Genomic DNA, 13,634 nt, shown 5'->3' with positions numbered 1-13,634 from the left:
CTCTCGGTTGGTACTTTACCCGCCTGAGCTCTCCTCGCACCTTTCACCCCTTATGTCGCAGACAACCAAGTGATGCTGTGAAACAGCCTCCTCCCCCGGGATCACCTTTGTGTCCCCAGAGGTGCCCCCGATCTATACATGGCCTCGACTATGTATACAGGGGAAAAAAAATCCCCAAAGTGATACCATTTAACCACCAGCCAGACTCACCGTGATGTTTAAGGAGGCGTTCTTCAGGTGTCCACTAAATGTGGCTGTGTGGGTCGAGCAATTCACCGTGTGTGTGACATCATCCCACAGAAAGTCCTCGAGCAGGTACGGTGGGAATACCCTGGTTGCAGTAGTCAGATTTCCTGTCGTGTTAGCATCATCAAATTCAAAAAGCTGTAAAGCAAGGAAGGCAAACGCAGGAACCAGTCAATTCCAACACATGCAAATGCAGTGTGTTCCCAAAATGAGCTTTCTTATTTTAATGCATGTAAAAAAATAATAACTGGTAAACATACAATCATGCCGTTTGCACCAGCTCGTAGCCCATCCAACTCAAGGAATTCTTATTTGCAGTTTTCTTGCAGGTGTCTCTCTAGTGTGTAGAGTAACCTCGAAAAATGTTACAACCTGCAAAAAATGTGTGACCATGGATGTGTTGGGACGAACGTGGACCAAAATCGGATGTTCTGAGGGTCACTAATGGTGGACATCTGGAAGTATACTGACATGTCAAGAAAAACTCTTCGAGTTAGGCTTTAAGATGGAGCAAACTGCGTGCTTGTATGTCTATTAGCTATTTTTAAAATTTACATTAAAAACTAGAACGGCACTCAGTAGAGAGCATACCTCTGCCTGGTTGGCCATATCACTCAATGGTGAACAATCGATTAAAAAATTCTACTAGCTGGATCCGGAACTTCACCAAAATTAAATCGATTCATCCTTGTCACACACACAACCTGTACAACAAGTTTCGTCCAAATCCATCCATAACTTTTTGAGATATCCTGCTTTGTATAGTTTTTGGCCCCATCTCTCAATGTTGAAGAATCACTTTTTTATTTATTATTTTGTATACAAGATCGAGACTCATGTAAGAGCTAACATCAATGACAAAAAAAACCCGACACATAAAACATATAATAAAGGGAGCTGGAGACAAGATGGGGCGAGAGAGGGAAGCACACAAGTACAACAGTAGAGAACATGGACATCGGGAGATCTGTGGGACGGAGAGGGCTTGGGGTGAGGAGGCATGGGAATGAGGGGGGAGGGGGGAAGGAGGCATGGGAATGGGAGGTGGGGGGGGGGGCGTTGGGAGAAGTATAAAACACATGGACACTACTAGGACTTCCGGTAAAGAAGTCGGTATTAAAAAAAAAAGGATCTGGGGTGAATGAACGGGGGTAGAAAAGATCAAGGTTTTGGATGGGGGAAGATAAGAGATGGTGGTGAACAGCTGTTTTAAAGACCTGGAGGGAGGAGTGGGATTGAAGAGAGTGAGGGAGTTTGTTCTAGAGGTAGGAGAAAAGAGGAATGAAAGAGTGAAGGTGAGCAGAGAGCATTGATTTTGGCAGTTTCATCATAAGAGGGTTACTGGCAGATCTTGTGCGACCTGTAGGAATATTTGGGGGACAGAGCACAGATAGAGCAGGGGGAGCTAGGCCGGAAAATGAGTCGGTAGAAGACAGAAAGACCACCGACCTGCCTGCGGCGAGTAAGTGAAAGGCCCTCAGAGTTAGCTTCATCCCGGGAGATTCCAATGATTCGGAAAGCTTTGGTTTCAACAGCGTGAAGCCGAGCTAGGCGTGAGGCAGGAGCACCCGCCCAGAGGGGAGAACAGTATTCCATTGAGCTGCGGATGAAAGCCTTGTATGTGGTGAGGAGCTCAGGTGTGCCAAGTAAGGACTTTGCACGACGGAGGATGCCCAGTCGGCAAATGGCTTTGGAGGCCAGGTTGGAAATGTGGTTTTCCCAGGTAAGATCATGGCAGATAGAGAGACCCAAAAGCTTAACTGACATAACTTCTTGGAGAGGATTGTTCAGAAAGTAGATGGGAGGGTTGTCCAGTCGGTCTTTTCAGAGAGATTTCGTGAGAGTGTGAGATGTCAGGATTGAAAGACATGTTCCACTTGTTTGCCCAGTCTGTGATTTTGTCCAGGTCTGCAGAGAGTGAGGAGGCTGCAGACTGCTGATCTGAGGGATGAGGAATGGAGCGGCAGAGAGTGGAGTCATTAGCAAAGACACAGAGAGATCATTGATGAAGACCAGAAAAAGCACGGCCCAGAACACTGCCTTGGGGATCTCCAGCCTGAACAGGAAGGGGAGATGAGAGAAATCCATTCAGAGCCATACGTTGACTACGACGAGAGAGGAAGTCCGCAAGCCATCCGTGGAGATTTCCATGGATACCATAAGAGGAGAGTTTGGTGAGCAGAGCAGGGTGCCAGACCATAATCGAAGGCATGTGATATGTCAAGGGAGACAGCTCTGATTTCCTGTTTGGCATTGAGGACCTCCATCCATTGTTGAGACAGCAAAAGCAGCATGTCCAGAGTAGAATGACCTGGTCTGAAACCAAATTGATATCACTTGAGAAATTAAATAATTATCATATCCGAATCCATATTCAGATCTTCACCAAAATCGAATCTATTTGTCCTTGTCAGACACCCAACCGGTCCACCAAGTTTCGTCCAAATCCGTCCACAACTTTTTGAGATATACTGCTATGTATAGTTTTTGGCCCAATCTCCCAATGGTGAAGAATCACTTTAAAAATTCTAGTAGCCGGATCCGAACCCGGATCTTCACCAAAATCTAATCATTTCAACCTTGTCACATACGCTACAACGCTACATCTCTGCCAAATTTCGTCCGAATCCGTCCACAACTTTGAGATACGGTCCACAACAGACAGACAAACGGACAGGCAGACAGGGGTGAAACATAACCTCCATCCACCTTTGGTGGCGGAGGTAACAAGAAATTTAATTTAGGAGGAGCACCCTGTACAAGTCATTTTCAGGAGAACACTCAAGTCAGTCTCTTTCCCAACAAAGACGAGACGTTATGACTATGGTGTTGGCCTGTAAGGGACAATCTCTGCAGGTGTCAGGTGATGGAGTTTAATTGGCATTTAAGTTATCTGGAGCTAGGGAAAGACCTGGAGAAGAGAAAGAAGGAATCGAGAAGGAATTATCCATCCTCAATCGAGTTACCCTTTCAGCAGGTGTTTTGAATCAAATGTATCTATGAGTCTTCAATAGAGTTTTAGGGGTTGATGAAACCACAGAATAAGGGATTTCTACATTTATCCTCACCACAAAGTGTTTGTGCATAATATGGCAAAAAGGAATGAGTGAGAGCAAGTGACTGAATGAGAGCAGAGCACAAAGAAAAATTAAACTTTTATACATGTTCTCCACAACAATACTAGAAGAGAATGTAAAATAAATAACGACATAGGTCACGTGGGTCGGCAGCCATATTGGATTGAATATAAAAACTTTCAAATTCAATTTCTCCAGAACGTCTGACCAGGTTGATAAGAAACTTCATGCACATGATCTACTGGACTTGGAAAATATAGGGTGTACAATGTACATTTTAAGCTCATGGGTCACATGGTCTGGCAGGTATCATTTTTTTGAAGACTACACCTTTAAAAATTAACTCCTCCAGAACGGCTGGACAGGTCGTGTTGAAACTTCACACACATGTTCCCCAAAGCTTGGGAATACCAGGGTGTTTTGAATAAATCATAGGTCACATGGTCTGGGCAGCCATGTTGGATCAAAGGAAAATAAAGAAATAAGTACTTCTCTGAAACTGCCAAAGCTATTCAAGTCAAACTTTACAAGTATCAGCTACTTGTCAAGCGGAATAAATGTTTAAAAAAGTTACTATTATTAATACAAGAATAATGTAACTGGTAGTTTTCCCACCAGAGAAAATCAAGTATTTGCATCCTGGCTCTCTATCTCTATAGTGTGTTCATGTTTTTTCGTTCAAAATTTTTGGAGATTAGCAAAACTATACATTTTTGGAATATTCAGCGATGAGGAATCCAAAAATTAATGTTTACATTTGCGTAGACACCTTTGCGAAAATGACACTCAGGACAGTGATGAAGATCTGTAAAAGCATATTCCTGAACGGTATAGACCTAGTAGATCCTGTGTATAGGACTTATAGTTCAATCTGATACTAACAAGGCTGCTTTCTTGCTTTATAAACCCATACCTATAACTTCAAAGGACTTGCAAAGAAAACACAGGATTAGCATATTTCATTTCTAGGTCGAGTAGAAGCCGAGATAGCGCAAAATATGTATTTTATGGCGGCCATTTTGAAAATCCAAAATCTGTGTCTCTGCAAATGCCAACATTGATTTTCGGATTCTCCATGCTCCGATTCCAAAAATGTATAGGTTTGCTAATCTCCCAAAATTTTGAACGAAATTATATTTGTCAACATAGTGAACCTGACTAACAAGGCTGCGGGGTTGCATCATTGGCTGAGGCCATGGCAGTAATGCTTATGCAATGCCCTCTAATGGTTAGGGCAGGAATTTGTAATTTGTTCATGGTTCCAGCGAATGCTCGCCTATTCTACACGAAGGACGCCATGGAATCTTTAACGTCCACCAACTAATGCCATCTCTGAGGGACGGCACACACATTGATGAATCACCCTGCCTGTGAAACACTGGGTGGCAGTTTATAGCTACGCGGGATTCAAACCATGCAAGAGAGCTTAGAGGGGAGTGCACGTACCTATAGGCCATCCTGCCAGCCTGCATCATGGCAGATCGAGTAGTTGAACTTAAGGAAATGTAACAAGCAGTTTATATTAATGTCCTTGCTGAGGACACCAATGTGGCATTGCTGAATTTTTAGGGGGAACTCAGTTCGACTTCATTTAATTACGTAATATATTACTAAAAGGAGAAGTGTGTGTGTGTGTGTGTGTGTGTGTGAGTGAGAGTGAGAGAGAGTGAGAGAGAGAAGAGAGAGAGAGATACATGCTCATCACACTTTATTCCAAAGCGTTCCTGCTCTTGTGGATGAGGAAAATGGTACTGTTGGAAAGCTATTAATGGATTTACTTGGAACTCAATTTGTCTTTAATTATTACATTTCCCATTTTGAAATGCCCATCTTCTTGGGAGGGAAGAGGAAGAAGCAGGACTTGGAGCTTTAATGTAGTATAGTGGTTCCAACGGTGCAACAGCTTTTGAATAAAGCATGACGGAAAAGGAAGGAGCACACAAAATTATATATAGTAATACCTCAAAGCAATAGGAAAATAGATTATAGAACACAAGAGCACACAAACAACCACCACAGCCACGACGAGAAAAGCCAGCATCAACTAGAACAGCATTTGGTAGAGCACAAACCTCCGCTACGATGAACAGTTTACGTTTTGTACGTCATCAATAGTTCGGAACTGGATCCGGTCATGAACCAAAATCGAATTGGCTTGTTCTCGTCATCGAACCAACTCACAGATAGACGTGCAATATGTTTGTGAAGTGCAACATGCTCTTTGATTAATCCCGTCAGCGAAGTTATGGGTTAGGCACGGCTCGTTCCATATTAAAGCACAGTGCAACGTGTATTGTGCTGTGCATGCACAGAAAACCCATCAAGCTCAACACATTGCTTATATGATGACAACGGCATTAACATAGCCCTCCAAAACCGAGCAAATCTGCTAGCACAATGTAAAATCACAGGAGTGTTTCTTGCCTTGGTCAGCGCTAGAGCCATGGAGATGTCCACATCCTTTTCAGGGTGCACGGTGATAGCCTCTGGGGTTTGGTTCGAGAATCCACAACTAGATGCCCAGTTCACGACCAGCTTGCTCTCATTGCTCAGAGAATGGATGATAAGCAGCGTTGGAACACCAATTGTGCTCCAAACGTAATGGAGAGTGTCGTGTGGGCCTGCAGCTCGTAGATGTACCAGGTTTGCATGTCCAAAATTATATTTGCAACCAGGGTTAACTTCAAGTGTGATCTGCGGAGAGGATCAACAGAAAAATGATATGTAGCTGAGAGCAGGGGTCAGGAACAGATAAAGAAAGCAGAGTAAAGCAAGGCCTCACTTTGTGCTGAGATCCACATATGCCGATATGTGCACCCCAGGTACACATCTACATATTACGTATGCAAAAAAACATGGTGTCAACTTTAATCCTTATCCCACCATGTTTTTAATTATTGTATGCCGTATCGCAACCATTTGCTGTTGATGTTAGAAAATTGCAAGGAAGTCCAGGATGGGCTAGCAACATTATCTAGTGGCATGCACACTCGTCTCCGAGTCGCATCGGTTGGGTTTGAATCTTGGCCCCGCTATAAACTGTCATCCTGGTGTTACGGATTTGTCACTTCCATTGTGGTAGTTTGCATCCACTGGAAATATTTCTGATTCCATGTACTATTATTGTTTTCAAAAGGTTTATTGTCCATGAACTGTTTTCAAAAGGTAAAAATGTTAATGTTAAAAGAAACAGGAAACCGGAACGGGAACCGGATGATGAAGAGGAAGAAGAGGGGGGAAAATGGGGTGGAGCGAGTGAGTTGGACAAGTAGCCGAGCTACTTGCGGTCTGGAGCGAACGTTGGCGAGCAAGAGTCACTAGCGAACTTTCGGGTTTCCGGGAAAGGGATTCCTGCGACAGAGTTGTCATCGCTGCGTGCCAGGTTTTTGGCGGTGGATTCCGAGGAGAATTATCGCCGGGCCGTTACATCTCAAGAACGGGTCGTCGGCCATTTTGACTCGCGCAGGACGTGCTTCCCTCACTGTTTCGTCTCTTTTCGACCATTTCCACCGCATTCAGACGTCGATCTGGGGCGTGTGTGTGACGTGGCTTTTTGAAGGTTAATTCGTCCATACCCGAGGGTGTGATCTCTCAGTCGCCTGGAGGGCGCCTTTGGATTTCACAGTCGCCTTGAGGGCGCCTGTGCCCCCGCATTGGCAGCGGGACTGTTCTTGCCAGCCGACGGGATTCTGATCTCGATTGGACATCGTTCTGGCGATCGCTGGAGCGAATCAACTGTGGCTTGAAGCCGGGAATAAGAGACATTGGGGATGTTCTTGTTTCACTCACTTGGAGCACAGTGAGTTATATATTATAAAACTGATGGTACCATCATAGGATATTGATTGTACTTTTGATTCATATTATTGTTGTATTGTTATTCTTGTGTGATCTCAATACAATATTTGTTTGTGAGTAACAATTGGGGTGGCTTCTCCATTGATCTTTGACATACAGAATAACACATTTTTCTGCAGTGACTCCTCTCAGGGCTCGGAGGTACACCGTGACCAGGGGGTCGGGGAGGAGCACGTAACACTGGTGCTTCGCAGGCAGGGAAATTTTCATCAATGTCTCCAACCATTGTAGGGATGTTAAACTGGGTGTCCCATCTGCTAGCATTATTTTGTGCACGTTAAAGATCCTGCGGTGTCCATCGTGAAGAGTAGGCGAACTACTGCCGGCACCCTGGAACAAATTAGAAATACCTGCTCCAACCTACAGGGGGGGCACTGCATCAACAGGACAGCTTCACCCGCACAAAACGTTTCTACCCGCAGGCCACAGCCATATGCAATATACAAAATAAGAAGCGCAGGATATAATTAATAATGTGGACATGTTAGTTTCCAAGTTTGTGGCAAAGCTATTTTTGTGAATACTTTTGTATGTGAAAAATGTGAAAACTTTTATATTCAATGGGTTTTTAATCACACGGCAAGTTAGGATCCAAATGTAATGAGTTGCCATTCTTCACGTTTTTTTTTTTTTTTCCAATAACGAGTTGTTAAAAGTTAGGGTTGCAGTAATGCTTTGGGGACATCACCAAAATCTAATCATTTCGTCCTTGTGACATACCCTACCTCTCTGCCAAATTTCGTCCAAATCCGTCCACAACGTTGAGATATTTTGTTCACAAACGGACAGACAAACAGACAGGGGTGAAAACATAACCTCCATCCACCTTTTGTTGAGGAGGGAGATAAAGGTATTACAAGCATGTAATCGTTCTTGATACCATGACATAATTCAGCCATATATTGTGTCATTTTGCTTTTTCCGTTTGTTTTTACCTTTATCGGAGGCTCAACTGGGAAGCTTATACGTAAATCGCATGCAGGACGAAACCATTAGTCATCATCAATGTACTTTTTCATACGTTTTTATAGCTCCACCCCCGAAGGTGGCTGGAGGCATTAATAATAATAATAATGCATTTATTTTATATAGCGCTTTTCAGGAAGCCCAAAGACGCTTTGACAGAGTGCAAAACATAATGCATAGCAAAACATAAAGACAATTGCAAAAAAAGAAGAATCAATAGGGAAATATTCAAAGCACAAAGGAGGGAGAAGGAGAGGAGATAGTCAGGGGTTAGATGCTGTGGGTTAAATGTTGAATGCAGTGTTGAACAGGTGGGTCTTGAGTGATGTTTTGAATGTGGTGAGTGAGGAGGAGTCTCTGATGGTGTGAGGTAGCGAGTTCCAGAGGGTGGGAGCAGCGATGGAGAAGGCCCTGTCCCCCCAGGATCTAAATTTGGTCCGGATGGGGGGGGTCAGGAGGTTGGTACCAGCAGAGCGGAGGTTGCGGGTGGGAGTGTGTCTGGAGAGGAGGTCAGCCAGGTAGGATGGGGCCAGGTTATGGAGGGCTTTGTAGGTCAAGAGGAGGATTTTGTACTGGATTCTCAGGGAGATGGGGAGCCAGTGAAGCTTGTAAAGGATGGGGGTGATGTGGTCACGGGTCCGGGAATGGGTGAGTAGACGGGCAGCGGAGTTCTGAATGTATTGGAGTTTATTGGTGATTGTTGAGGGTGAACCATAAAGGAGGCTATTGCAGTAGTCCAGACGGGAAGTGATGAAGGCGTGGATGAGGGTTTCTGCAGCCACGGAGGAGAGGGATGGACGGAGACGGGCGATGTTTTTCAGGTGAAAGAAGGCTGTCTTTGTGATCTGTTTAGTGTATTTGTCGAAGGAGAGGGTTTGGTCAAAGATGATGCCAAGATTCCGGATGTGAGGGGAGGTGGATACTGGGAAACCGTCGATGTTGAGGGCAAAGTTATGGGTGGACTTGGTGAGCGTTTTTGGGCCAATGATGATTATTTCAGATTTATCACAGTTAAGTTTGAGGAAGTTGATTTGAAGCCAGGATTTTATTTCAGTGATGCAGTTTGTCAGGATAGAGTGGGTGGCGGTGGAGATGAAAAGCTGGATGTCATCGGCGAAGCAGTGGAATTGGAGACCATGACGGCGGATTAAGTGACCGAGGGGGGACAGGTAAAGGATGAAGAGGAGGGGGCCAAGAACTGAACCTTGGGGGAGGGGAGCAGTGGGGGATTTGCAGTTATTGATGGAGATGAACTGACGTCTGTCAGAGAGGTATGATTTAATCCAAGAGAGGGCAGTGCCGGTAATGTTAAAGGTGGTTTCAAGTCGGGTGAGGAGGATGGTGTGATCGATGGTGTCAAAGGCGGCGCTGAGGTCGAGGAGGATGAGAATGTTGAGGTTGCCAGCGTCAGAGGAGAGGAGAAGGTCGTTGGTGATTTTGAGGAGAGCAGTTTCAGTACTGTGGTTGGAGCGGAATCCGGATTGGAATGTTTCATACAGGTTATTGGCAGAGAGGTGATGTTTGAGTTGAGTGGCTACAGCGCGTTCCAAAACCTTTGACAGAAAGGGTAGGTTGGAGATGGGTCTGAAGTTATTTAGGGTGTCAGGGTTTAGTCCAGGTTTTTTCAGAATGGGGGTAACAGCAGCAATTTTGAGGGTTGGTGGGACGATGCCTGTAGACAGGGAGGAGTTTATTGTTGCAATGATAAGTGGAGAGAGAGCAGGAAGGGAGGCCTTGACAAAGCTGGAGGGGATGGGGTCAAGAGTGCAGGTGGCAGTTTTCATTCCGATGAGGAGTTCAGAGAGGTCAGTAGGGGAGACTGGGGAGAATTGAGACAGGGGATGGCAGGATAAGGGGGGGCAGGTGGTTTGAGGGGGAGCGGGTGCGGCGGTGGTCAAGCTGTTGTAGATGTTTTCAATTTTGCGTTGGAAGAATGAAAGGAAGGAGATGCAGTTGTCTATTGTGAATGACTGGGTGGTGGTGTTCAGGGGGCTGAGGAGTTTGTTTATTGTAGAGAAGAGTGCTTTTGGGTTTCCGGAGCCAGAGTGGATAATTTGAGAGTAGTAGGCGGAGCGGGCGCGGGAGAGGGCATCTTTATCGTGTTGTATGTGGTCCTTGTAGGCCTGGGAGTGAACTGTGAGACCTGTTTTATTGCGGAGTCTTTCAAGTTGGCGAGCACGAGTTTTCATCAGGCGGAGTTCAGGGGTAAACCAGGGAGCAGAATGGGTGAAACAAACTGTTTTGGTTTTTATAGGCGCAAGTTGGTCAAGGCAGGAGGAGAGAGTGTGGTTGTAGTAGTCAGTGAGGTCAGAAGGGGTGTGGAGGTCAACGAAGGGAGAAGTGGACATTTTTTCAGAGAGGGTCGATGAGAATGAGGCAGGTGAAAGAGCGTTTAGCTTACGGAAGTTGATAGTGCGATAATGCCTTGGTGCTGGGGTGGGGATGTTGATGGTCAGAGTGATGGCTAGGTGGTCAGAGAGAGTGAGGTCGGAGCCAGAGAGATGGTGCAAAATTAGTCCAGTAGAGCAGACAAGGTCCAAAATGTGACCACGGTTATGGGTAGGAAAGTTGACATGTTGAGTGAGGTTAAAGCAGGTGAGTAAATCAGTGAACTCAGTGGTTAGCGTGGAGTCAGTGGAGTCCATGTGGATATTGAAATCACCAAGGAGGAGGATTGAGGGGGAGAGGGAACATAGCTGGGTCAGAAAGTAGGAGAAGTCAGACAGGAATGATGGGTGTGGTTTGGGAGGGCGGTAGACAACAGCCATGACTGACTGTGTGTGACCAGAGAGTTTAAAAGCCAGGTGTTCAAATGATGGAGCAGATGAGATGGAGATGAGGTTGGTCTTGATGTCTTGTCGGTGAATAACGGCAATTCCACCACCTCGGCCCTCCGAGCGTGGTTTATTGATGTAAGAATATCCATTGGGTGTGGTGAGGTTGAGCGTGTAGTAGTCCAGTGGTTGTTGCCAGGTCTCAGTGAGACAGAGAAAGTCCAGTTTATTTTCCAGGATGTAGTCGTTCAGGATGAGGCATTTGTTGTTGAGGGACCGGGTATTGAACAGGGTGAGCTTGATGTTGTTTTGTACGGCGGGTATGAATCCAGGTGATTTGGCCAGGGTTCGCAGACAGGAGGTGCGATTTTGTGACCAGGTGTGTTGGGACGATGAGTGGGAGTGCGCTGAGCCGACCAGAGGATGGGGATGGAGTGACCCGATTGTAAATAAACAAACTTACGACCGGAGCCACGGTGAATGTACCTGGGTCGACGCAGGAGTCCATTCGATTTGATTGCAGAGATGCATGATGGGGTGGAGCGGGTTTTAAGCAGGAGAAGCCTTGCGGCGGAGTACCGCAGAGCCATGCCAGCAGGAGCGAAGGGACGAGCACGAGGCCAAGGGTGAGGAGGCGAAACAATCGACACAACCCACGGGAGTGGGCCCGAGGAAACAGCGAAGGAGCCGAGCAGGTGAAGCCAGGAGCAGAGCCGGGACCATGCAGAGGGCAGACAGGAGCGAAGAGACGAGCACGAGGCCAAGGTTGAGGAGGCAAAGCGGCAAATGCAGCGGCAAACGACCGCATTGTGTTTTCCGGTTGTCTGTCCGTCCGTACGGGCTAAACCTTGTTTTTCTCAGCAATGACATGTCCAATTGAGACTAAACTTTCAGGGTAGTAGTGACACCCATGCAGAATGTTTTTACGACAATTGTGACGCCATAGGTCACATGGTATGGCAGCCATATTGGATTAAACGCAAATAATTTTAAAAGTATTTCTCAGGAACCGCTGAATAGAAAAATTTGAAACTTGCCACATTGTCAAGTACTCCCCATGGGGAACAAAATATCGATAATGACGACATCATAGGTGAAGTGGTATACCAGCCAAAAATGTTTTAGTCGAATGCGTTGTCCTAAAAAATCTGAAATTGCATACACATGATCTCTGACCCATTTGCATTGAAATATTAAATTTATGACATCATAGGTCACATGGTTTGGCAGCCATATTGGATTGAAGCCCATATGAAAGAATTATATCTCTGAAACCACTTACCCTATCAATGCACAATTTTACAAATGCCATGTAACACCATTGTTGCATATAGTTTGAAAATGATGTACCTCACGTGGTTTGGCAGCCATCTTGGATATAAGAACTATCCTTATCCATTCAAAACAAAACTTCACAAACATGATCCCCTACCCATACATATGCAGAGTGTACATGTTTTTATGTCATATGTCAAGTGGTATGGCAGCCATATTAGCTTGAAATCCTATATTTAAAAAAATCCCTTCTCTGAAAACGCTTCACCGGTCGATGTGAAACCTGTCCTGTGGTACAAATGTGATACTTCAAAACAACTGAAGGGATTTAAACCACAATTTTTTAATTTTTAGGAAAGTGAACGAGGGCATCTACCCATTGTCCCAGACAGGGACTACGTGGAGGCATATTGGCGACAGACGCATTGCTCTAGTTTTGTATGCATAGAGTTGAGGCTCATGGAAGAGCTAATACATGATACCCCCTCCCCTGGCGAGATTGGTATGATTGGGGATAGATGGGTACATGGACATTGGCAAAATTGGGAGGTACCTTCGATATGGATCGGTGATTGGATATACGTTTAGTAATTGCGACGTCAATGAGAAGGTCTCATTAAAAGGTGAATGCACCGTCAGTTTTTGTTCATTCCAAACCTCTCAACCCCAAAAACTGAAAACACTGATGTGCCCGTTCCTGTCCCACTGTCCTCTCCACTCCATGAAATATGGTGCTAACAAATCGCAGGTATGTTGGGCCCAAAAGCCTCATTAAATATATATATATATATCTCCAAGTTATTTGCACAAACGACCACGACCTACATGGGTGACACTTCTCCTTTTACAGGTGAAGTTCCATTTCCTTACAAATTGTCACGTCACGTCTCACGTCACACGTCACGACAAGGTACGGTACGACACGGTACTCACGTTCCTGCGAAAACCCTGTTGTTTAGACTGCACCACCGCAGCAGTAAAAACCAAGCAGATCGCCACATCAAGCCAGACAGGGCGATTCATGGTTGGACGGCTGGAAGCCAAAACAAAAAAAAAAGAAAGAAAGAAAAGAAAAGAGAAATACACCAGACGGAGAGGAATCGTAAAGTAGCAGCGGGTAAACAGTGACTCAGATGGGGGGGAAACGTATTATATTAGCAGCACGTGAGATGATGATTGCTCGTTGTCGTTGTTGTTGTTTTTTCTGAGTGTATAAAAAATTGATCTTGCTTGGTTGTGTTTCAATCTAAGACGTTAATGTACCTAACATATTAGTGGGACATTGTAATAAGTTAACGGTGTTAAATAACTTTTTTAAATTCCACGATATATAACAGCGATGCTAAAGAAATTAACACGATTATTTCGAAGTTAAACAAAAAAGCAACTTCTCCAAAAGGATAATCTTCTTCTAAACAAAAATATATAAATAACGACA

General features: G+C 45.0%; 1 protein-coding gene across 1 annotated transcript in view; it reads right to left on the bottom strand.

Annotated features, from left to right (window-relative positions):
- The window catches only part of GLMP (glycosylated lysosomal membrane protein), a 29,758-nt gene extending 16,352 nt beyond the window's left edge, over window positions 1-13,406 (bottom strand). The window contains exons 1-3 of the mRNA XM_068107672.2: window positions 13,130-13,406; window positions 5,748-6,017; window positions 211-384 (exon numbers count right to left, since the gene is read on the bottom strand). Of these exons, the coding sequence (XP_067963773.2) occupies window positions 211-384; window positions 5,748-6,017; window positions 13,130-13,219 (534 nt within the window). The 5' untranslated portion in view covers window positions 13,220-13,406. The remainder of the gene's footprint in view (window positions 1-210; window positions 385-5,747; window positions 6,018-13,129) is intronic.
- Window positions 13,407-13,634: the final 228 nt, after the last annotated feature.

Source organism: Myxine glutinosa, chromosome 2, assembly GCF_964187855.1.
Source record: "Myxine glutinosa chromosome 2, kmMyxGlut1.1, whole genome shotgun sequence".
Taxonomy (NCBI): domain Eukaryota; kingdom Metazoa; phylum Chordata; class Myxini; order Myxiniformes; family Myxinidae; genus Myxine; species Myxine glutinosa.
This window is presented reverse-complemented; position numbering and strand designations above follow the sequence as displayed.